The 21,267-nt window shown below is 40.0% G+C and overlaps 1 protein-coding gene across 1 annotated transcript in view; it reads left to right on the top strand.

Annotated features, from left to right (window-relative positions):
* Positions 1-21,042, top strand: part of CACNB4 (calcium voltage-gated channel auxiliary subunit beta 4) — a 47,308-nt gene extending 26,266 nt beyond the window's left edge. The window contains exons 10-13 of the mRNA XM_090287459.1: positions 2,870-3,021; positions 5,342-5,437; positions 18,225-18,410; positions 20,628-21,042. Coding sequence (XP_090143585.1) covers positions 2,870-3,021; positions 5,342-5,437; positions 18,225-18,410; positions 20,628-20,888 — 695 coding nt within the window. The 3' untranslated portion in view covers positions 20,889-21,042. The remainder of the gene's footprint in view (positions 1-2,869; positions 3,022-5,341; positions 5,438-18,224; positions 18,411-20,627) is intronic.
* Positions 21,043-21,267: the final 225 nt, after the last annotated feature.

The raw sequence follows: 21,267 nt of genomic DNA, 5'->3' as shown, positions 1-21,267 counted from the left end.
TCTTCCAGGGTACTCACTTTGGGAAATGTTGCTTTGAGCCCAAGGGAGCCATTAAAGTAGTAAAAGCATTTGGATATAAAAAAGATCAGAAGTGATAGAAATGCTGGAGAGAGATGGGTCCAGGTCAGTCATGGTCAAGTTTGGAAGTGTTCATTTACGTTCCTCCAGCATCATAGTTCATGACTTTGCAGAGATCCATTTATCCGAAATAAGATCATGATGAAACTTCCATTGAAACCCTTCTGAGAAATCAGCCTGTGTAGTCAAGATTGTTGGGTTTGGTTAAAGTTTTTCTTTAAGAAAATTAGTTGTGTAGATAAGCATGCCTTTCTCTTCCTCACACATACAAATTATTTATTGCTTTCTGTATACATATTATCCAGATATTGAACCCACTCCAATATATAGTATGACTCTCTGCAGCCTCTTGGCTTGCTCTGCCCAAGTACCTCTCTGTTCATGTGAGAGTGTCCATGCCCTAGAATTTTGCGTTGGTTAAGCAGTAGATGTGCCTGCCCTCTGCACCTGTCAGATCCACACTTTCCTCATTGCTGGTGCAGAGGAAATAAGGCAGAGGGTTTCTGAGTTATTACCCAGAGACCCAGAGTGCCTCAAGGGTTCTTTGTACCAGAGCAGTCCATTTTGTCACTGCCTTTTTGCAACTTCAGAAAATATTGTGTTCAGATTTGAAGCTTAAAGCAGTATAGACTTGTAGCTTGTTCCTGGCCAGGAGTTACATTAAACTCATGGCAGTTTAATAAAAATAGCAAATGGAGAACATACCCCAACAGCCTGAGGCTGAAATTTACTAACAAATATATATATATATATATATATATATATATATATATATATATATATATATATATGTGTGTGTGTGTGTGTGTGTGTGTGTGTGTATATCAGAGAAGGAAAACTCTGACTCCAAAAAACCTCCGCTGCCTTGCGGCATACCTCTTCAGGGGAAAGGCTAAGGGAGTAAACCCCAACAGAAAATCCGGAGCCGGAGTCCCTAAGGCGGTTTGACATTGTAGTCAACACCGGCAACTCCTGCGGCGCACCTGAAGCCAAGCTGTATTGACTCCGTCTTTCCCTTGGACCCTTCAGCTGTGAAGAGATGGGGGGCCTGATGCATGGGCAACAGCAGACCCTCCATATCACCCTGCCCAGGGTCTGTAGCTTCAGCTTCACTGGAGAGGACACTCCAGCGTCATCACAAGATGTCGATTCAACACGGGAGGAGACAGATACCATGTCACTCCCAAGTTGGACTGCACAGCCATTCTCGGCAGTGCAGATAGACTCTTAAGAAGCTACACCATCGTCTCTCGAGACGGACGGCTGCCGACGTATATATATATAATTTATCTTTTAAACTTCTCTCATAAGAAAAAACTTCTTAAAAAAACTTTCTGATATGAGAAAAAAGGAACAGTTATGCTATTATTACTAACAAATGTAGAACGTAATTTCAAAAAAATTTGCAAATAAGCCTAATTGTTCAAACTCTTTACATTGATATCTTCAAAGCTAGTAACCCTTCAAAACAACATGAAGTCTTTCAGGCCATTGGTATTAGATAATATGAAAAACAGTAGATATATTGACTCTTTACATTCATACTTCTAATACAGAAATCTTTATGGGAAATAAGAAGTTTATACTATTAGACACAGCCCAAGAAAATAGAGTTACATGATAGTTTTGAACATCCATTATCCCACACACCCTGTCAATACATTTGATTATCAAAGGGAGGTGACGTAGACTTGAATTTATACTGGATAAGCAAAACAGATCATGGAATTCTGGTACATGCTTTTTTCAGGGAGGACATTTAGAGCAACACCACTTTTTCCTAGGCCATATTTGAAGTAATTTAAATTAGGTAGCTTTGGCTACTCTGTGTAATTTGGATGAGATTACATTGTTAGGTCATACCTGTAGCTCAAAATAAAAAGTAAAGAGCAAAACAAGATCATCTCTCTGAAGATTGTCTGATTTAGACTTTGGTCATGAACCAATAAATCAGATGATTTATAATATATACATATTTAAAAGTTTTTTATATTTCAGAAAGCACATTAAATTTTTATGGATAATCTGTTTTGCTCTAAAAAGTAGCTGAATTGCTTTAGACATTGGCAATAACTAGATTTTTTGTTTGGCCAGATTCACTCATCAATTCAAATAACTTCGCTGTTACAGCCACTGAATAGATTTGCATCTAAATGCATTGCAACATTTTAATATAATTAATCTTAGTTTAAAAAAAATAAAACTGAAAATAATTATGCATCAGAGCCGTTCACTGGCCCTAATACTTTAATTAAGACTTAGCAATATGCTAGTTATAAGAGTAGACCCAAAACGTTTAACCAGGGGTACAAAAATGTGCACATCAGTCAAAACAGGTTAATTGTAAGATTTTTTAAAAAGTATTCATAAAATATTAATATATAGGTTGTTCATTGGTAGAAACATCTTAATGTAATTTTCTTCCTGTGTGATGTTGCTCTGTACATGTGTTTCAGTTGTTTCCTAAATGTGGTTTCAGCTTCTGCAGCTAAAATAAAAGTTCTTAAAGCAATAGTCAAAAATAATATAGCTATATCCATAGCTAAATATTAGGGTGAATGTAAGATGCAAATCAAGAGAGCCATTTCAAATTTTCTACCAACTGTTTGGTTTTGTGCAAAATTCAACCCATTTCTCTCTCTTGAGAAAAAAACCTTAAGTTAGATCAGAGTATGTAAATTTTAAATGTTCTGTTTTACAATGTAATCTGAAAGGGATACTACATTTTTTTAATGTAAGAACAAATGAATAAAAATAACCATTCCTTGTTATTTATTATTTCTCCTTTTAGCGGAAGTACAAAGTGAAATTGAAAGAATCTTTGAGTTGGCAAGATCTTTGCAACTGGTTGTTCTTGATGCAGACACCATCAATCATCCGGCACAACTTATCAAGACTTCCTTAGCACCAATTATTGTTCATGTCAAAGTCTCATCTCCAAAGGTAATCAGCTCATCTCTAGCTTAAGAATTAGGAGCTCGTTTTGTTTGTTTGTTTTTGCTCTGTGCTTTTTTATTAGTGGGAAGAAAAGAATGTCTTGTTTAGACCCCTTTTAATTAGAACAGTTTTTAATTCCCACAGTTTGTAAAGATTCTAGAAACTCTGAGATAGCAAATTAAAAAATAATCCATTCCTTCAGAAAGCTCATGGCGTATTGTGGTTCCCTAACTAGGCAGTAACATAAGAATATAATAGAAACAAAAAATTAAGAAAGGTGAGGAAAAGTAAACTCTGGCTTTTCAGAGACTTTGGGTTTAATTTTGGTAAATTTCTTGGGTAATACTGATTCTTACATCACCTATATTCTCTCCCCAGTTGAGAAAGTATGTAGTTCACAAAAGGTATCTGGATTTATCATTATATATAAAGTCAAATATCACTGTATAAAATCTCTTATTGAAACATTACAGACCCTTACATTCGTGTTTAGGTTGGGTTCTTTGAGGAATATAATTATTCTGTGATTAAGCACATGGGATCTTTGCCATGTATCTTCATGCTACCAGGGGAGAAAAGAAATGGAAGTGAGACAGCCTCAAATTGGTCACTTTTGATTTGGGTGGTCTTTAATTTTTAAAAACTGCTGATGTTGTAAAAAGTTAATATGAAATATGAGATGTGTCCAGAAAGTATCCAGCCATGTACTCTGAAAAAGAGAGACATTTATTGAAAAAGATACAAGATACAAGAAACACAGCTCTCCCAATCGCCATCAGCTGACCTGTCATATTCTCCTGAATCTCATTGGTGGTCTGAAATCTCTTCCCTTTCAAAGGGGATTTTAGTTTGGGGAAAAGCCAGAAGTTTCAGGACCCCAAATCTGGGCTGTAGTGGGTGTTGAGTCACCTCAGTGACTTGATGTTTCTCAAAAAACACTCTGCATGATATGTGATGCATGAGCAGGTGTGTTGCCATGATGAAGCTACCAATCACCAGATGACCGTAGCTGCAGCCTTCTGAATCATCCTGAATCATCTAAATAGTTTCGGTGGAGGAATGTTCAAGCCTAATGAAAATTTGATGCAGATTCATTGCTTTACTCGCACAGTCATTTTGAATGTGACAGCTACACAGTACACATGCTCACTCAGCAACATCTACCGCCCCTACTGACTAGTAACAGTAAAGCCATCATTGTTCGCACATGCGCATTCCAGTCCACTCGCCTTGGCTGCCAGGTTGCATCTATGTCACACAAACCATTCTCGTTATATTAACAATGACTGGACATTTTTTGGACATACCTCGTATGTACCCTTGGGAGGTACCACCTTAATAATCAATTTCTTTTCAGTGCCTCCAAGAGTGCATTTTAGTACTTAAATGCCAATTCAACTTCCAACCAGAGCAGTAGTCTCCTCTCATGGGTGGAGAATGCCCACAGAAGCTGTGCCCTTCCCCAGCCCCTCTGTTGTCCTTGACCTTCTGTCTCTGGCACTGATTCTGCACAGGATGAGCTTGGGAATCCTGACCAAACCAGGACCTTTTGGGAATCATTACAATGGATTGAAATAGCTTTAACCACCTGGAGGTCTCTTCAAGCACCCTTCACTGCAATGAAATACATTTTAACCCCTCTCACCCACTGCCCCAGTCACCATGGGGTTCCTGAATATAGGAACATGGGGTGTCATAGAGCCTCATACACGAGTACTGTTTTGGGGAGGGGGTGTTGTTTCAGCTAAAAAATATTTAAGGGAAAGGGGAGTATATGGCAAAATGCAGTTACAGCAGTGCCCAAAAGACAGATATATCACTGGTTTATATGTGACAATATACCAGTACAAATGTTTTGCTTAGATTTCTATCATGAAATCATCATATTAATGTAAAATTAAACCAGAATATGTCAATAATTATCAGTGACAAAAAGACCAAATATCAAAATGACTGATATTTATCTGACATTGAGATAGTGAACCAAAACATTACTCAACTGAATTTGGACATAAATGACCTGGTACAGATCAGTTCCTCCACTTTTTGCAGGGCTCTCTTTGAAATCTCTGGGTAAAATCTAGGGCAGGAACTCAAGATCCCACCAAGACCTCACATGGAGCAAGAATAGGATGAACACATCAAATCCACTATAACTGAAAGCCAGTGTAAGTGGATGATGTCATAGAGTTTATATATGACTTGTCACATTGTATTTTCTATCTATTAATACTCAGTGCTAAACAGACTGTAAAGGGGGTCTTGGTTTATTTGGTTTTCTTTCAACTCATTGACAGTATCTCAGATTCATGTATTCTTCTATCAGGTTTTACAGCGGCTGATTAAATCCAGAGGAAAGTCCCAAAGTAAACACTTAAATGTGCAACTGGTGGCAGCTGATAAACTTGCACAATGCCCCCCAGTAAGTATATTTTTTGTCTTAATTATTCTTGACTAGTTAGGGGAGGGTGGTGGATTTTTTTGTTTTTCATATTAGCATTGTCATTTTTATTCTAGAATGATGGTGATGATGGTGTGTTGTCATAAACCTTACAAATTTCTAGGACTAAACTGATACTGTCGCGTTGGCTATACTCAGGCATCCAAAACTGGGTGGTTTCTGCCATGTAATAAAAATGAAATCAGTTAAGCTAATCATGTGAACACTTTTATGAAAAGAAAAGAAAAAGAGAACAGACTGTTTTGACTTTCCTTAACTTTTCTGCCTGCAAGTTCGGATAGGTATAGAAGATTATGACATTGATGGTTGAGAATTTATTGGAACTACAAGAGCCCTGTGGTTACAGCAGGTGAAGAGGTTGGGGTTAAGTAAGGTGAAAAGACATATTATAGCAACCTTGTTCCTAGTGCCATTGCCAGAAAGTAGCTGCTGAGATGGAAGCCAAGCAATTGGTGGGAGGTGCGGGTGTGGGGGAGGGAAGGTAACCACTATCACGTGGATGAGTCACCAGTGGCTAAACAGTGTGTACATCTGACCAGCTGACTTACTTCTGTGTCTGTGTTTCTCTAAAGGAAATCACAGGTTTTTTTTTCTACTGATTTGAACACTAGATCTATACTTGTTTAAGGATTGTTTATGTTCTGTGAAAGCATAAAAGTCAATTCAGATGTTTACAAAGACAACACAGCATAGCTGTTGCCAGACTGCCTGAGTTTAAATCCATACTAGGGATTACATCCCTAGTTATGTAATCTCCAGCATGTACCTACCTCATTGTGTTTGTATAAAGATTCAATGAGTGAATACATGCTAAAGTGCTTGGAACAATGTCTGGCACATAGTAGGTACCATCTAAGTGTTTCTGCCATAGTAACTGAGGTACATGTGCTGTGCCCGCCTGACCTGTCAGGCGCTCTAAGGATCTGTGCCTCTCTGGTTTACTGTTGTCTTTCAAACTCCTATCATAGTAGGTCCACAATAAGTACTTAGTGAATGAATGAAAGGATGTACAGGTAATGAGTAATAATGCATCCTTTTACTAGATGCCTACAATGGGCCAGACACTGTGCTAGATGTTTTATGTAGATTATCTCTAATCCTCACAGTTACCTAGTAAGATAAGCAGTATTATCCCTATTATATAGTTGAGGCAACTGAAGACAAGAGGTGAAGTGATTTCTCTTCAGTCAAAGCAAACAAGGACTAGATTTATTATTTATCTGGCCCTAAAATCAATTTCCTTCCCTCAAAATGCCACCCTACTACACACACACACACACACACACACACACACACACACACACACACCTTGTTACCTGCCTGCGCATAATTTGGATAGCTTGGAGTCTGAAGTGCTATGTTAAGAAGTCTAACTTCATACTGTCTACTAATGAAGTCCACATATACAATGGAATGTATGATTGAATCACTGAGAAAATATAGAAGAATGTATTACCCAGTTGAAGGACACTAGCTTTATTGATCAGCTACCAAGAGCCAGGAACTATATTATTGTTTTCAATTTTTAGAACAGTCTTCTAAGGATAATTTTATCAGTTAGGGTCTTCTGGAAAGCAGAGGCCTAAATGGAATTAGAAGTAGATTTAATGGAGAAAATGCCTGTGAGAGATAAAAGGGAACCAGCAGGCAGAGACCAGCTGCAGGTCTGACCCTGGGAAAGGAGAGGGGAAAGGAAGGAGAATGAGTGGGAGGAGCCTCAAACTGTGATGCAGCCTTGAGAAAATATCACTCTCTTCCATGGGGATCCCCAGAGAAAAGATTGCGCATTAGAAGAGTCTCACGTTGGGCAGAAATGTGCAGGCTCCAGTCCCGGTGCTGCGCTCAGGCAGTGACAGGGAGCCGCCTGGGGAGGGCGTGGCCTCAGCTTGAATGTTGTGGTGGCTTCTGAAGGTGCAGCCGCCCAGGTCTGTCTGCAGCCTACACTCATCCAAGCAGGCTCTCACTCAAGGGGAAACCTGAGCGTGCACTTCCATGACGGCCCTGACGTTATCCTTCCTTTCTAGAAGGGAAAGATAAGTCCCTGGTTAAGAAACTTGTTGGAGGTAGGAATTAGTAAATGAGCCCCAAGGTTTAACCCTAGATGTGTCCGACTCCAACATACCTCTGTCCACAATGCCACTCCACCTCTACACATTAGCTGTGTGGTGTGGATGAATCTCTGGTCCCCAACTTGGCCATTCAAGAAACAGTCCATTTTATGTTTTGACCCCCATCCCACTGAGCAGGCAGGATATTTAGCTATGCTTGCAGCCGCATTTACCCTAATCCAGAGCAGAACAAAGACCCCAAGTCATGAGTAGTGTTGGTGAGGAAATGGAGGGAGTAAGGGGGAGAGTTACAATTCAGAAAACCTTTCACCAGGTCCACGTGATCCTTAGGGGTGGGTGCTGCATCAAACCTTATGGAACAGGGGATCTGTATAAGGCGGGAGATACATAGCCCCTCATCTCTGGGACATTGCAAGGAAGCTCCCTTTTTTCTGTCTGAGCAAGGGGAGGTTTCTTCCTCTTTTTCTCCTTTGTTGCTATTAAAGGAACTTCCTCTCAGCTTTGGTTGTACTAAAAGCATCCCCACTTTCTTTTGTTTCCAGAGGTACTTAGCAAAATCTCTCCAACCAGTTAAGGCTTTGGGGAAACAAAACTCAGGAGGGGAAATGGAGAGCTGGCAATTTTCTGCCACAATCTCCATCCTCTTCCTCCCCCACTTCCCAGACAAGGGAGAACAGACCCTGCCATCTATTCAAATGGTAGACAAGAACAGGGAGAACACAAAAGGTAAAACACAGATTAGTTTCTCAACACTTGTTTGCCGTGTGTGTCTTCACAAATGTACAAAAGTCTACACTATGAAGGCAGCGGGTACTGTGAGGTCCCAGAGGTGGTGCTAATATCAGTGAGAGGGACTTCCAATCAAGATGGAGGCGTAGGTAGGTAAACACAGCTCACCTCCTCACAAACCACATCAAAATTACAAGTAAAATACAGAATAACCATCACTCAGAACCATCAGAAATAGAACTGAATGGAAGTCTGACAACTACAAATTAAAGAAACCATCCAGATGGATAGGAGGGGCGCAGACACGGAACAGGCTGGTCCCTCACCAAACATTGTGGATAAAAAGTCAGGAGGGATATCTCAGGAGCGGGGAATCCCAGCCCAGAGCTCCAGTGCCAGGAAGATAACACCCCGTAACTTCTGGCTGTAAAAACCCAAAGGGATTGAATTGGTGGAAGAAACATCTGGAGTCCCAAGCAGTTCCCCTTAAAGGAGCCACACATGGACTTACTCAGACTCACTCCCTCTGAGCTCCAGCACTGGGGCAGCAGCTTGAAAGACACCAGTGACATAAAGGGAGGAAGTCAAGTGTCTGGCATCAGGGTGAGAAATGGAGGACAGCTTTCTTTCAGAGAGAAAGGCAGGCAGAGGCCACTGTCCCATTTCTGAGCCCTCTGCCCCCACAGAGCCACAGAGCCAGCAGGTGCTCTCTCTCTTCTCCTTCAGGCACTCCTATGATACACATGCTGGGATGCTTGCAGTTGCTCCGGGGGGTCCTTAGCCTATCCTTGTTGTTTTTGGATTCTTTTTTCTTCTTGTTTTCTGATTGGTTGTTTTTCCTTTCTTATATTCCAAATCATTGATTTGATTCTTGGCTGTATCCACTCCACTGTTGGTTCCCTGTAAATTTTTCTTTATTTCACTTAGTATAACCTTCATTTCTGCCTGGGTCTTTTTTATGCTGTTGAAATACCCAATGAGCTCCTTGAGCATCCTAATCACCAGTGTTTTGAACTCTACATCTGATAGATTGCTTATCTCCATTTTGTTTAGTTCTTTTTCTGGAATTTTGTTCTGTTTTTTTCATTTGGGCCATGTTTCTTTGTCTCCTCATTTTGGCAGCCTCCCTGTGTTTGCTTTTATGTATTACGCAGAGCTGCTTTGACTCCCTGTCTTAATAGCATGGCTTTTTGTAGAAAAGCTCATTGTAAGTTGGATGGGGCTGAGCTTTAGGCAAGTGCCAGGGCAGGTCAACCTGTGTGAATCAGGCTGATGGAGTCTCAGACACAGTGTCCCCACTCTGTGGCTCTGTGTGAGGAGGGCTCAGAAAGGGGACTATGGTATTGCCTGGTCTCTAGAGTTTGTCTGGGAGGAAGCTGTCCCCTGGCACTCACCCTAATGCTAGACACTTCAGTTTCTCCCCATATGCTACTGGTGCCCTCCAGCTGCTGCCCTGGTGCTGGAGCCCAGAGGGACTGAGTCTGCCTAAGTCCTAAGTCTGTTGTGGGCCCTTTAAGAAACACCTGAGAGTCCTGCAGTTTCTTTTGCCACCCCAATTCCCACTGATTTTCATAGCTAGAAGTTATAGGGACTTATCTTCCTGGCATTGCAACACTGGGCTGGGTGGTCTGGTGTGGGGCTAGGATACCTCACTCCCAAGGTAACCCTCTTCATTTTTATCCACCCACGTAGGTGTGGATCTGCTTATTCTGTGTCTCTGCATGTCCACATCTCCACATCTTCACCCCCCCCCCCCACCCATCTTGAAGAATGTGATTTCTTTAATTCCTGGTCATCAGACTTCTGTACAGCTTAATTTTCTGATAATTCTAGGTGATAACTGTTTTGTAGTTTAGTTGTGATTTTTGCTGTTGTTGTGTGAGGAGGAGAGCTGTATTTACCTATGCCTCCATCTTGACTGGAAGTCTGATAACCGGAATTTTAAACCAGCAGTCTGGATAAGAGAGGTTACCTTGTATTTAATATTTTAAAACACTGTTTGCATCATTAAACATGTTCATTTGGTATTTTGTGAATGAGGAATTGTACACTCAATTTTTACATGCCTGAAGAAATCTCTGGATTATTAAAAACAGGTAGTAATCTAAAAATGTGTCTGCATTTGTGCCTACTTTATTTCAATACCATAATTATCACTGTCATCCAAAGATTGGGGATCACTGTGTCATTTCAGTTCCTCTAGGAGAATTTGCAACTTGCTTAATTGGCCACTGCATCTCCAGTCTGTAAAGTCAGCAAATTACACAGGCAGAGTCTCACATTGCTAAGAAATTAAAGGCAGCAGTCCTTGCAAAGGGGAGTCTAAAAGAGTACTGAAAGAAGTTAACTCTGTAACCAGAACAATGAATCCTAGACTCCAGAAAGCAAAAAGGGACCTATAGGAGAACCTGATGTGGTGTTTCCTGGAATGTGTCCTTCCTAATATGAGTACTACATGATGTCAACAGGTGTGATGAGGAAAGAGGTCCGATGCTAAATATGTTTGAGAAAACACTTGCATAAACAAAAGTAGACTGCTGAAGCCTTAACACTGAGCATTTTATATTTCCGTTGGGACAAATAGTATGCAGCACTTCCCCTAAATTTTGACTCTACAGCTCTTTTTCCACAGAGCATCCTATGGATCTAGTGTTTCATGGAATACTTCTAGGGAAAGACTGATCCAGTCCAACCTCCTCATTTTACTAATGAGGGAACTAGGACCAAGAGAGTGAACCAGCTTTCCGAGTTCCACTTACCTTGGCCACAGTCAGCGTAAGATTTCTGCCCTCCTTTAACAGAAATTTAGATAGTGAATGGCAACAGGCCAGTTATCACATATTCTCCTGGATAGAAATCATACATTTTGTAGAAGAGGGGGAAATTTCCCCCTATTTTTTCCTCTTAGTTTTACTGGTTGCTCTAATAATCAAATTGACATTAGACAGATTAACAGGAGAAAAATAACCAAATATACTTATGTATATACATCAGGGATTCCATATAAATACAGGACCCAAGGACAAATCTAGTAGTTAAATCTTATATGCTATTTTAAGCTTAGGAAAAAGGGGGGCACTATGGTTTGGGACTTCAAAGTGCAGGAAGGCAATTCATTTGGAGATGCAGAGCAAATGTTTGGTAAATAAATGTTTGCTGGACCATCTTTAACAATGGGACTGACAGCAGAGAGGACTTTGTTCAAATGGGCCTCTCTGTTGGGTTCCTCCTGTCCCTCACACCTAATTCATATAAAACTTCTGTTATCTGTGATGACATCTCCCTTCCTGGAGCAAGTCATGGTCCTCTACCTAGATTCTGTTTAAGGCAGTTAAGGGTCAGGTCCTAAGTTATTCCTGAGACCTTCATTTTTAAAAAATAACCAGCTTAAAATAATATTCCAAAAAATACATATTTTGGGGTGCCAAACTCTGCTTCCCCTGAGTTTCATGAGTAAGGCTTTTTCTAAAACTTTTTCAATAAGGGTTCAAAATAGTAAATATTTCAGGCTTTGTGGGCCATTTGATCTTCACAAAACTACTCAATTCCGCCTTTGTAGCAGGAAAGCAAGCAGCCCTAGACAATATGTAAGTGAATCAGAATGTTCCGATCAAATTTTGTTTATGGGTGTGGGAGGCAGGCTTGATGTAGCCAACTCACCAGTGTTGCCACCCTTGTTCTATCTAGGACAAGGTTCTAGTTATCTATTACCGTGCAAAAAAACTAGTTATTTATTACTGTCTAGTTACCTAGTACTGCTCTAGTTATTTAAAACTGTGCAAAAAACTACCCCAAAACTTAGTGACTTCAGGCACCACCAGTTGAGTTGGTGGGATTCAGCTGACGGCTGACCTGGTTGGTCCATTGGCAGGGGTGGCTGGAAGGCTGGGCTCCGCTCTGCTCCCTCTCTGTGTGGTTTCAGCGCCTTTCCATGGGATCTCTCCAACAGGGATATGTGCTTCATATACGGCAGCTCCCAGGGCTCCAAGAGCAAGTATTCCCATCTCCAATCCAGCTTAGATTCTTGGCTTAGATACTGGCACAGAATCACTTCCACAGACTTCAGCGAGTCAGGGGAGTCACAGGGGCTACCCAGATTCAAGGAGAGGGAACATACCCTCCATCTCAATGCAAGAAATGTCAAAAAATTAGCAGCTATCTTTGATCTGCCACAGATAGAAAGATGAGCCAGGTTGCTGGGCTTCTGAATAGTTCAGTGGGCTTTTCTTCTTTGCCCACTCTGGAGTCACTGAAGAAAATATGGGGTGCAGACAGAAAAGGGCCTATGAGATTAGGACCCACAGGCCCATTTCATATATACCTTTTTATATGACCAGCCTGAATCTGTATTTATGATATACATCTCTATATTGTTAGATTTCATTTGGCTTCTACCAGGTGTTGGTACCCATTTACTTTGAAAATAGTACATTTTAAGGAGGCCAATGTTCAAATTGCCCCAGTCCTATGGTAATATGAGCTACATAAAGCATGGTGAGAAAAGCAGATAGGCAGACAATTGAATCTATAAATGAAATGTAATCCTTTAATCCTACTTAGTTACAAGCTGACTTGTGTTTCCAAAAGCTGACTCAGAGGCTCTTTGAGCTATGTAATTTTTTTTGTGCATGTAAAATGACATTGATCGCTCTCTGTGTAGGAGGGGAACTCATCTCCAAAGAGTCTTGCAAACCTCTAATGTTACAGTAACCATAGTCGCTCTCTTCTATCACCCTTTATTTTCCGTTGCTGAATGGACTCAGATTTATTCTATTAAACACAAGAACTCTGAAGCGAATGATAGTGCCCAGTATCGTTGATCGAATTCCTATCACAGCAGTCATTTTCCATGGCCCTTTGACAGTCATTTTATTTAAATTATTTAGAATCGTGTGGTTTCACCCATCTTTTGAAATGCCATCCCCACTGGTGCATTCATCATTACAGAGCCTCTGGATATTCATAGTTTAATTCATAACACTCCTTTTTGAAAAAGAGAGTCATCAGTTTCAGAGGTTTCCTTCATGAAACAAGGCCACATGGGATCTTGTTTCCCTCAGTCTAAATGAGACAGTCTTGTTGCCAGGGCTCAGCCACCCAGCTTGGATAGATGGAGTTAGGGATAGTTCATTCCCACCCATGCTGATTTCTAGATGGGATTAATGTGAGTTTAAAACCACTGGGTGCCTTTCTACAGACAATAACACTGGTAGACCTTGTTACAGTCTTTGAAGGATAAGGATGGAGGGAGTGAGATGGACAGGGTGGAGGGGTGTGGTGAGGAAAATGTGCTTGGGTTCATAATGAATGTCACAGATTATTAAAAGAAAGAAACTAGCAGGGGTCCAAGTCACTGATGTTCTTTGCCTTCATGTTTTCCCCACCACTTAGTGGCAAGGATTTTGATTTTCTTTCCAGTTTAGCTCATTAAACTGGAAACTGTGCCAGAGACCGACTGCTAGAGCACCATAATATTGGCAGGCTTTCCTTTATCCCTGCGAGACCTCCTAAATCTTGGAAAATCCCTTTAACTTAACTGTCCAGTTTCCTATCACCAGTTGACCAGTGAGTTAAGTACTCAGGACTTAAAAAGTTTAGTAATATAAAAAATATAGTTTTGATATGAAAGAAACACTGGTTGGTTATTTTGTAATTAGCACTAAATGGCATTTGCCAGTCTTTTATGTTTTTTTTTTTTTTAAGTTTTTTTTAAAAGATTTTATTTATTTATTTTTTTAGTGAGAGGGGAAGGGAGGAAGAAAGAGAGGGCAAGAAACATCAGTGTGTGGTTGCCTCTTTCATGCTCCCAGCTGGGGACCTGGCCCACAACTCAGGCCTGTGCCCTGACTGGGAATCCAACTGTGGACCCTTTGGTTCACAGGCCGGCACCGGCACTCAACCCACTGAGCCACACCAGCCAGGGCAGTCTTTTTTTAAAATGATGGCAGGTTTAGGATTTTTATATTCCAATAGAAAGAAATAAGAGTATTCTCACTCCTATTATTTCTTTTTCCACGTAGAAATAGGAAAGTTGTCCCACATGAGGTTTTATGTATGTACAACAAATAAATGTAAAGCAGTGTCTATGCCTTGGGAGAGTTTGTATATATTTAATCTCCTAGATAGCTAATATTCAGGAAGGCACCAACCTAAAAAAAAAAAAAAAAAAAAAGTTAAAATTAAACTGCAAAATAAATTTCTAGGTTTTATAAACTTTTTATTTAAAATGTTCAATAGCAACATGTATTCAAAATTAGGTGAGTTTTAGTGGAATTCTCCCCCTGTGCTAGAATATATGTCTTCATAGTCATAAAGAAAGACTTGCCCACTCCCTCTCTATATCTTCCCTCCCAAAAGAATGTAAAGGAAATAAGAAGAACCTGTTGTAATTCTCAATGCAGAAAGTGCTCTGTCTTCTGTAAAATGTAGGATGACCAACCAGTCCTGTTCTTCCCAGATTTTCAGATTTTCAGATTTTGACACTGATAGTTCCAAATCCCCACTCAGTCCTAGGCAAACCAAGACAGTTGGTTGCCCTAATTGAGGTACCTTCCCTAAGGAAAGTTGGTGATACTCCGTGAATAGAGAACTGGACAGATTAAGTATGCGCACTTATAGTTTTTAAAAAAAGACATTGCAGATCTTCTTCATTTCCAATCTATTCAGCTTCAATCTTTCCCTTTCTTTCTTCTCTGTCATTTTCATTTTCTGAACCAGTGGATGAGCTAGAGCCTTGTTTTTCACTCTTGTCATTTAAAATACTTTTATTTTAAATTTTTCTGAAAGAGCTTATCCAGAAAAGGGTTGGTTTTCTAATGGCTTGTTTGGACTCCTTTGCTTACTGTAGTTCAGTGGCCACATTATTTCTGCCTACCTCAGCTGAAGAAAATATCCTGGCCTGGAATGCCAGGGGCATTTGCTGTGGCAGTGCTTTGAAAACAGCTCAGCATTACCCTATCTCCAGTAGTCACCAAGGGCATGATACCATGGAGCGGTTAACTGTTCATGGCTTGTGACTGTCCCATTTCTCACACCCTCTTCTGCTGAGTAGGTAGCTCTCTGAACCCATAGCCCACACTGGAGGCTCCACACACAGCACAGTGAGATGCTAACTGGATTTGCACCTTTAAGTTTATGAAAAATAGGCAAAGTTGGTTTGTATAATTCACTGGGCTGCTTCTCCTTGAATTTCATGTGTAGTTAATTTTTCTCCCATTACACTCACTTTCTAACATGCTGGTCTAATCAGCTGTGTTATTTCCTAAAAAGTTCAAAAGAAAAATTGTCACAGATATACAGGCTGTAAAATTCTTCTTAGTTGAAAATAAGTTGGAGTACTTCATTCAGAAGCTGAAATTTGCTTTCATCTGTGCTTTTGAAAGCCTAAACACAGTTTCGAATCATCTTCCACCACGGAGCTGTCTTTTCAGCAGTGCAAACACATCACCTCCTGGAAATGATTGAGCACTGAGCAAACAGACCTGTGCTGGTATCGACCAATTCTATCTATTAGCACAGAGAAGTACTTTATTAAAATTATTTGTAATTAAGTGTATGTTTAACTGTGCCTGCAGCAATGACAGTGCGACATGTGGGACAGTCAAGTAGATATACGCTTCACAAATAGCATTCTGCAGTAGGTGCTGCTTACATAGTTTTGCCCTCTCTGGGCTTAGAATCCTGGCTGTAATAGTGAGGACCTTCATTTCAGGTGTCCTTGTAGGGCTCTTTAACTTGAAACTTGAAGAAAGCAAGATGACTTACTGAGATTCCACATTGGGGAGCACCCACATTATAGAGCAAGGCCTATGGAATTGAATTATACAATAAGTACACATAAAATTACATAAACAGCTGACACCAAACAAATACAGTCTAGAATCTGCTAACAGCTTTAACCTGGAGTGGCTGTCAGAGTGGCCCTGTGTTCCTGTGGTGGCCCGTTTCCTCTTCTTCCTGTGTTATCTATCTCTGTCTGAGTCTGTGCATAGTCTTCGGGGTAGGGCAGTACTTGTCCTACCCCAGTTAGCACTGTAGTGCTTTTGGAGAGCACAATGGTTATATCAGGGCGTTATGGATGATTCTTAGATTTTATATTTGTAAAGTAGCTGCTGAAACTTGACATTAATGGCGAGAGGGAGGTTAATTGCAAGAGACAAAAACTCTCTTGAATTACTCTGGTGGAAGAGGGGATTCATTGGTGGACTATATGGTCATGAAACTGTAGAAACTAACTGTTTTCCCAGTCTCGCATAAGCCATAGGGTCTCTTTCTTCTTGTGTCCTTGCTTCTCTTTATCTGTTTTATTCTCTCATCTCTACAGATAGAATTCTTTTATTTACTCATAATTCCCCGTCCTTCATAAGTTCAACTTTACGTGTCTCTCTGGGCCTCCTTCCAAATCTAGAACTTTAAACAGCAGCTCCAAGCATTAACTGACTCAGTCTCTCTATTATTCTGAACTAAAATCCCAGTGTAACATAGCTTATTAAGGATTTTAATACTTCTCTCTCCCACCAGACTGTATGTTTCCTGAGCATAAATTTCTTTGCCACTGTACACGCACAATGCCTAGCACAAAATAGGTACTGAGTAAATATTTGATGAATTAACAAAACATGCACAAAACCATCTGAAATCCACTAATAAGTGTTCTGGTGTTGGAAAGGTTTCCACGTGAGTAGAATTGGCTGAGTCTTCTCAGTCGCCAGTCAGTTTGGACTGGTCACCTTATTCAGGGTCAAAATGTTCAGTAAAGAATAATATGATGAAAAGATTCAAATAGTAATCTTGGGGGAGAGGGGGAGACGTGGTTTCCATGGTGACTTCTGCTCCAGGAAGCCCTCAAATCAATGAGTCTGTTGACTCACCACCAACTCAGAGTCATCCAGTTGATGCTGACCTGCAACCCAGACACAGTATTAGTGCTGATGGCAGTAACCTGGTTTCATTCAGTACTGGGAGGCTCTTATTTCAGTTAAAAAAAAAAAAAAAACCTTATAAAGCAGGTGGGTGGTAGTGGACATAGTGGGAGAGAGAAGGTGCAGATCCAGCTGTCGATAGTTGGGGTGTCTTTCACTTACCTGTGGAATGGCTTTTCTCATTGCCATGGTTTCTGACTGTCCCTCCAGGGAATGTGTGTCCCAGGTATTGTCTGTCTCTGTACCCGATCATGCTGAAGCAACAGAGGGGCCACTCTGCTCTTCTGGGGCAGAAGAATGCTTCTTGATTGTAAGCCAGATGAGGTCATTACTGCCAGAAACATGGGCACCAGATCCTTTCTTATGTGACACCCCTTCCTCCCACATTAAATACTCCTGGTTATTGTCTTTCTTTAACCATTTCACAGATTTCATACAATGGTCTTTGGTAAGCAGAAATCACTGTAATGTGATTTTTCTAATATTAATCCTAAACCTTCTTTCTATATTGTTTTATCATGAGACAGATAACATCATTTTCACAAACATTCTGAAAATTATCTAAGTAAATGTTATTCCCTTCAACATAGTTACTTAGGGAGATGAAATGCTTATTCCAATGATATTATCATTGCTCAAAACATTTTAGAACTCCTCTTTCGGTACCATTAATTGCTTCTCTCATATTCTGAAATAAGTATAATTCAACTCTATAGGATGATATTGATAAAGATGTTAATACATAATCTTTTCACTATATTCTCCTTATAACACCTTTGTCCTTACCTCATCTTTTTCTTCTAAATAATGACAACTCTAAATATTTAATGAGCACTCCCATTTTTATGTTAATGTTCAAGTTCACATGTGGTTACCTCTGCAGCTCTTCACTTGACTTTAACTTCAGAAACTGCCAGCACATCTGATAGTTGCTACTGAACATGAGAAACACTATGATCTACATAAAGTAGAATTTTAGGTTTCGTTGTCTAAAACATGAAGTATAAATGAAATGGATTTTCCTTGCAGGAAATGTTTGATGTTATATTGGATGAAAACCAGCTGGAGGATGCATGTGAACACCTGGGAGAGTACCTGGAGGCGTACTGGCGCGCTACCCACACAACCAGTAGCACACCCATGACCCCACTGCTTGGAAGGAATTTGGGCTCAACAGCACTCTCGCCATATCCCACAGCAATTTCTGGGTTGCAGGTACTGTCACTTTTCACTCATGCTTTTACAACCTTACTTTAAGAGTCTATAGGAAAATTGGGATAGAGACTGGGATTGTCCTTAATCTGAAGAGGGAACCATGTGTGGGCATTATATAAAACAACCTAACATATTATTTAATCATGTTCTGTCCTACAAAGTTAGCCAGAAAGTAGCCCTTTCCTTAGAACTTTGCTCTCTGTTCATTTACAATGGCTTTCACTTAGATAACTTAAGCCCCCTATGTGTAGACTCTGCCAGGAAAGGTAACACCTACTCAGTGCAACTGTCCACTATTTCTCTGTGTCACCTCTTAAGGATGATACAGTGATGGTAAGCTAAGTAAAATATTTTGGGGACTGATGAACCTTGAACTGCCCTTCACTAATCCTGCCCCACAGGCTGCTGGGTCCTCTAGCTTGCCCAATCAATGCAGAATGTGCACACAAGTAGAATCGTTCTGTCTGGCAACAGGGGCAGATCCCTGAGTTTTCTTGGAGGTGTATGGGACCCACCTTGGTCAGTGGCTATGGCAGATGTCCTCTAGGGAAGGCAGGGAATGAGCCCAGGTTCTTTCCCCTGCTGTTCTGGTGCTGCACTAGGAGCTAGATGCGGGGAGCCAGAGGCACTGTGATACTAAGTGAGTCTTGCCTTTCTACATCAATTATTATTTACCATTTATCAAGCAGCTGCTGGAATGTGGCCAAACCCTCATCTGACTGAGGAACAGGTAGTCAATTGAGCCCTCTTATATCATCACTACTTTTGTATTAATGGGTTATAATGATAGTCATAATTGAAAATCATGTAGGGTTAACTTTGAGATAAATGGCACTCTATTGTAACTGTATTACTCTGCTACAAAATTGCATCTTTGTAAGCAGAAAACTGCCATATAGATCAATAGCTTTACAGGCTGAAAATGAACATGGTAAATGTGCTACTGTACAATATACATATATACTATATACAATATACAATATTGTGCACAATATACAGTATATATGTAGGCACCAGGACTCTCTTGCCTTGTTTCATTGCCTGTTTGCTGATCTGACTGTGACATTTCCACGGACTAATTTGGGTTGGCTCCAAATTGTACGTTGTGGGATGAGAAAGGGATGCATGAAACAATATGCTTCTGAAATGTACACAGTAATGAAATGTTACACTTTGTCTATACACAATATTCTTGGCTTATCATCTCTCAAATATCCACCTAGAGTTGTTCTCCCAGTTTCATTTGAGTTAAGGCAGTGCCCTTTATCTTGTGACCTATTTCTCCTAGTAGCTATGACATCTAATTATTAGACCCCCAGGTGAGGTTAAAGGCACAGGCTGTGACTGTTGACTGAGTTTCCTTCTGTATGAAGGTGTGTGTCTTTTAGGGGAAATGTATCTGGATCTTTGGTTTTATCATGATCCTGTTTCTTAACTGAGGTGACCCATCTGAGCAGGTAGACACAGCTATGATACATGTTTTCCTATGATTTGAAGAAAAATGTTGAGTAACACTTTATGAGCCATTAAATAAGTGTCTGAAGATAATTTCAGTCAATGGTATTAGAGGAATTCAGTTTATATATAAAGATTATTTTTGCAGGACATTTCAGTTGAGGAAGCAAGATTTGCAAATGTATCAGTTGACTACATAATTGTATACTTCAAGAAAGAATATTACATTTACATAGCATTGCAGAAATACATGCATTATTTTATGAGCATAAATCATAGTTGCATTAAAATATTTTTAAATGGTATAAGAAACATTCAGATAGTTAAAGGTGAAGTGTGTGACCATAGGAAGAGAAAGATTTTATTAGTTCAAGAGAGAAACAAAATAACAGGTGCTATTCTGAAATGTATTTCCCAATAGTAAAATAATCCTCATGTTTGCAACAGAGGTGGAATTATTAGGCTTTCCTAAATATATTAAGTTCCATTCAGCAGTTAACTTTCAATACTATATTTTTAATAGGAAGCATAATCATGCAGCATTATGTAATTAAATTCATAAACTGTCAGCACTTTGGCATATTTGCATGTTATGTCCCAAATAAATCAGATATTTTGAGCAGACCATTTGTGCATCAAAATTCTTATTAAGTCAGAATTTAGCATCTTATTGTATAGATCCTACTGTTTGTACACACATTTGTATGTTCCAGATAAATGAAGCTGACATTATTTAATCAATGAACTATCTGATATTTTTAGAGTCAGCGTGTGAGGCACAGCAACCATTCCACAGAGAACTCTCCAATTGAAAGACGAAGTCTAATGACCTCTGATGAAAATTATCACAATGAAAGGGCTCGGAAGAGTAGGAATCGCTTGTCTTCCAGTTCCCAGCATAGCCGAGATCATTATCCTCTTGTCGAAGAAGATTACCCTGACTCATACCAGGACACTTACAAACCTCATAGGAACCGAGGATCGCCGGGGGGCTATAGTCATGACTCCCGACATAGGCTCTGAGTCTGCAGAAGCAAACAAAAAATTCATCTGTTGACAATTTGCCATAGCACTGCTAGGAAAAACCAATCATCTTAACTTAGCAAGTACAGCACAGGCTTTACTGTGTTTATGGGCTGCTGTCATTTGATGCTAAGGGGCAAAAAAAAAAAAAAAAGTACATTATGCCCTTAAGTCTGGATGGATATTAGATACCGAATCATATAGATATTTTAAGTGCAACATTTACATAACAGTACCTTTGTTTTCTTCATTAGATTTAGACACATCAATTTGTAATTTAGGGTACATATCGAGGCACATATAAAATAATTTCCCATGCTGGAAATTCCAAATAACCAGTTCCAGTTGGAACCAATTTATAAACCAATTCCTGTTGGAA

This window comes from Furipterus horrens, unplaced genomic scaffold (assembly GCF_987537825.1).
Source record: "Furipterus horrens unplaced genomic scaffold, mFurHor1.1.pri manual_scaffold_1, whole genome shotgun sequence".
NCBI classification, from domain to species: domain Eukaryota; kingdom Metazoa; phylum Chordata; class Mammalia; order Chiroptera; family Furipteridae; genus Furipterus; species Furipterus horrens.
This window is presented reverse-complemented; position numbering and strand designations above follow the sequence as displayed.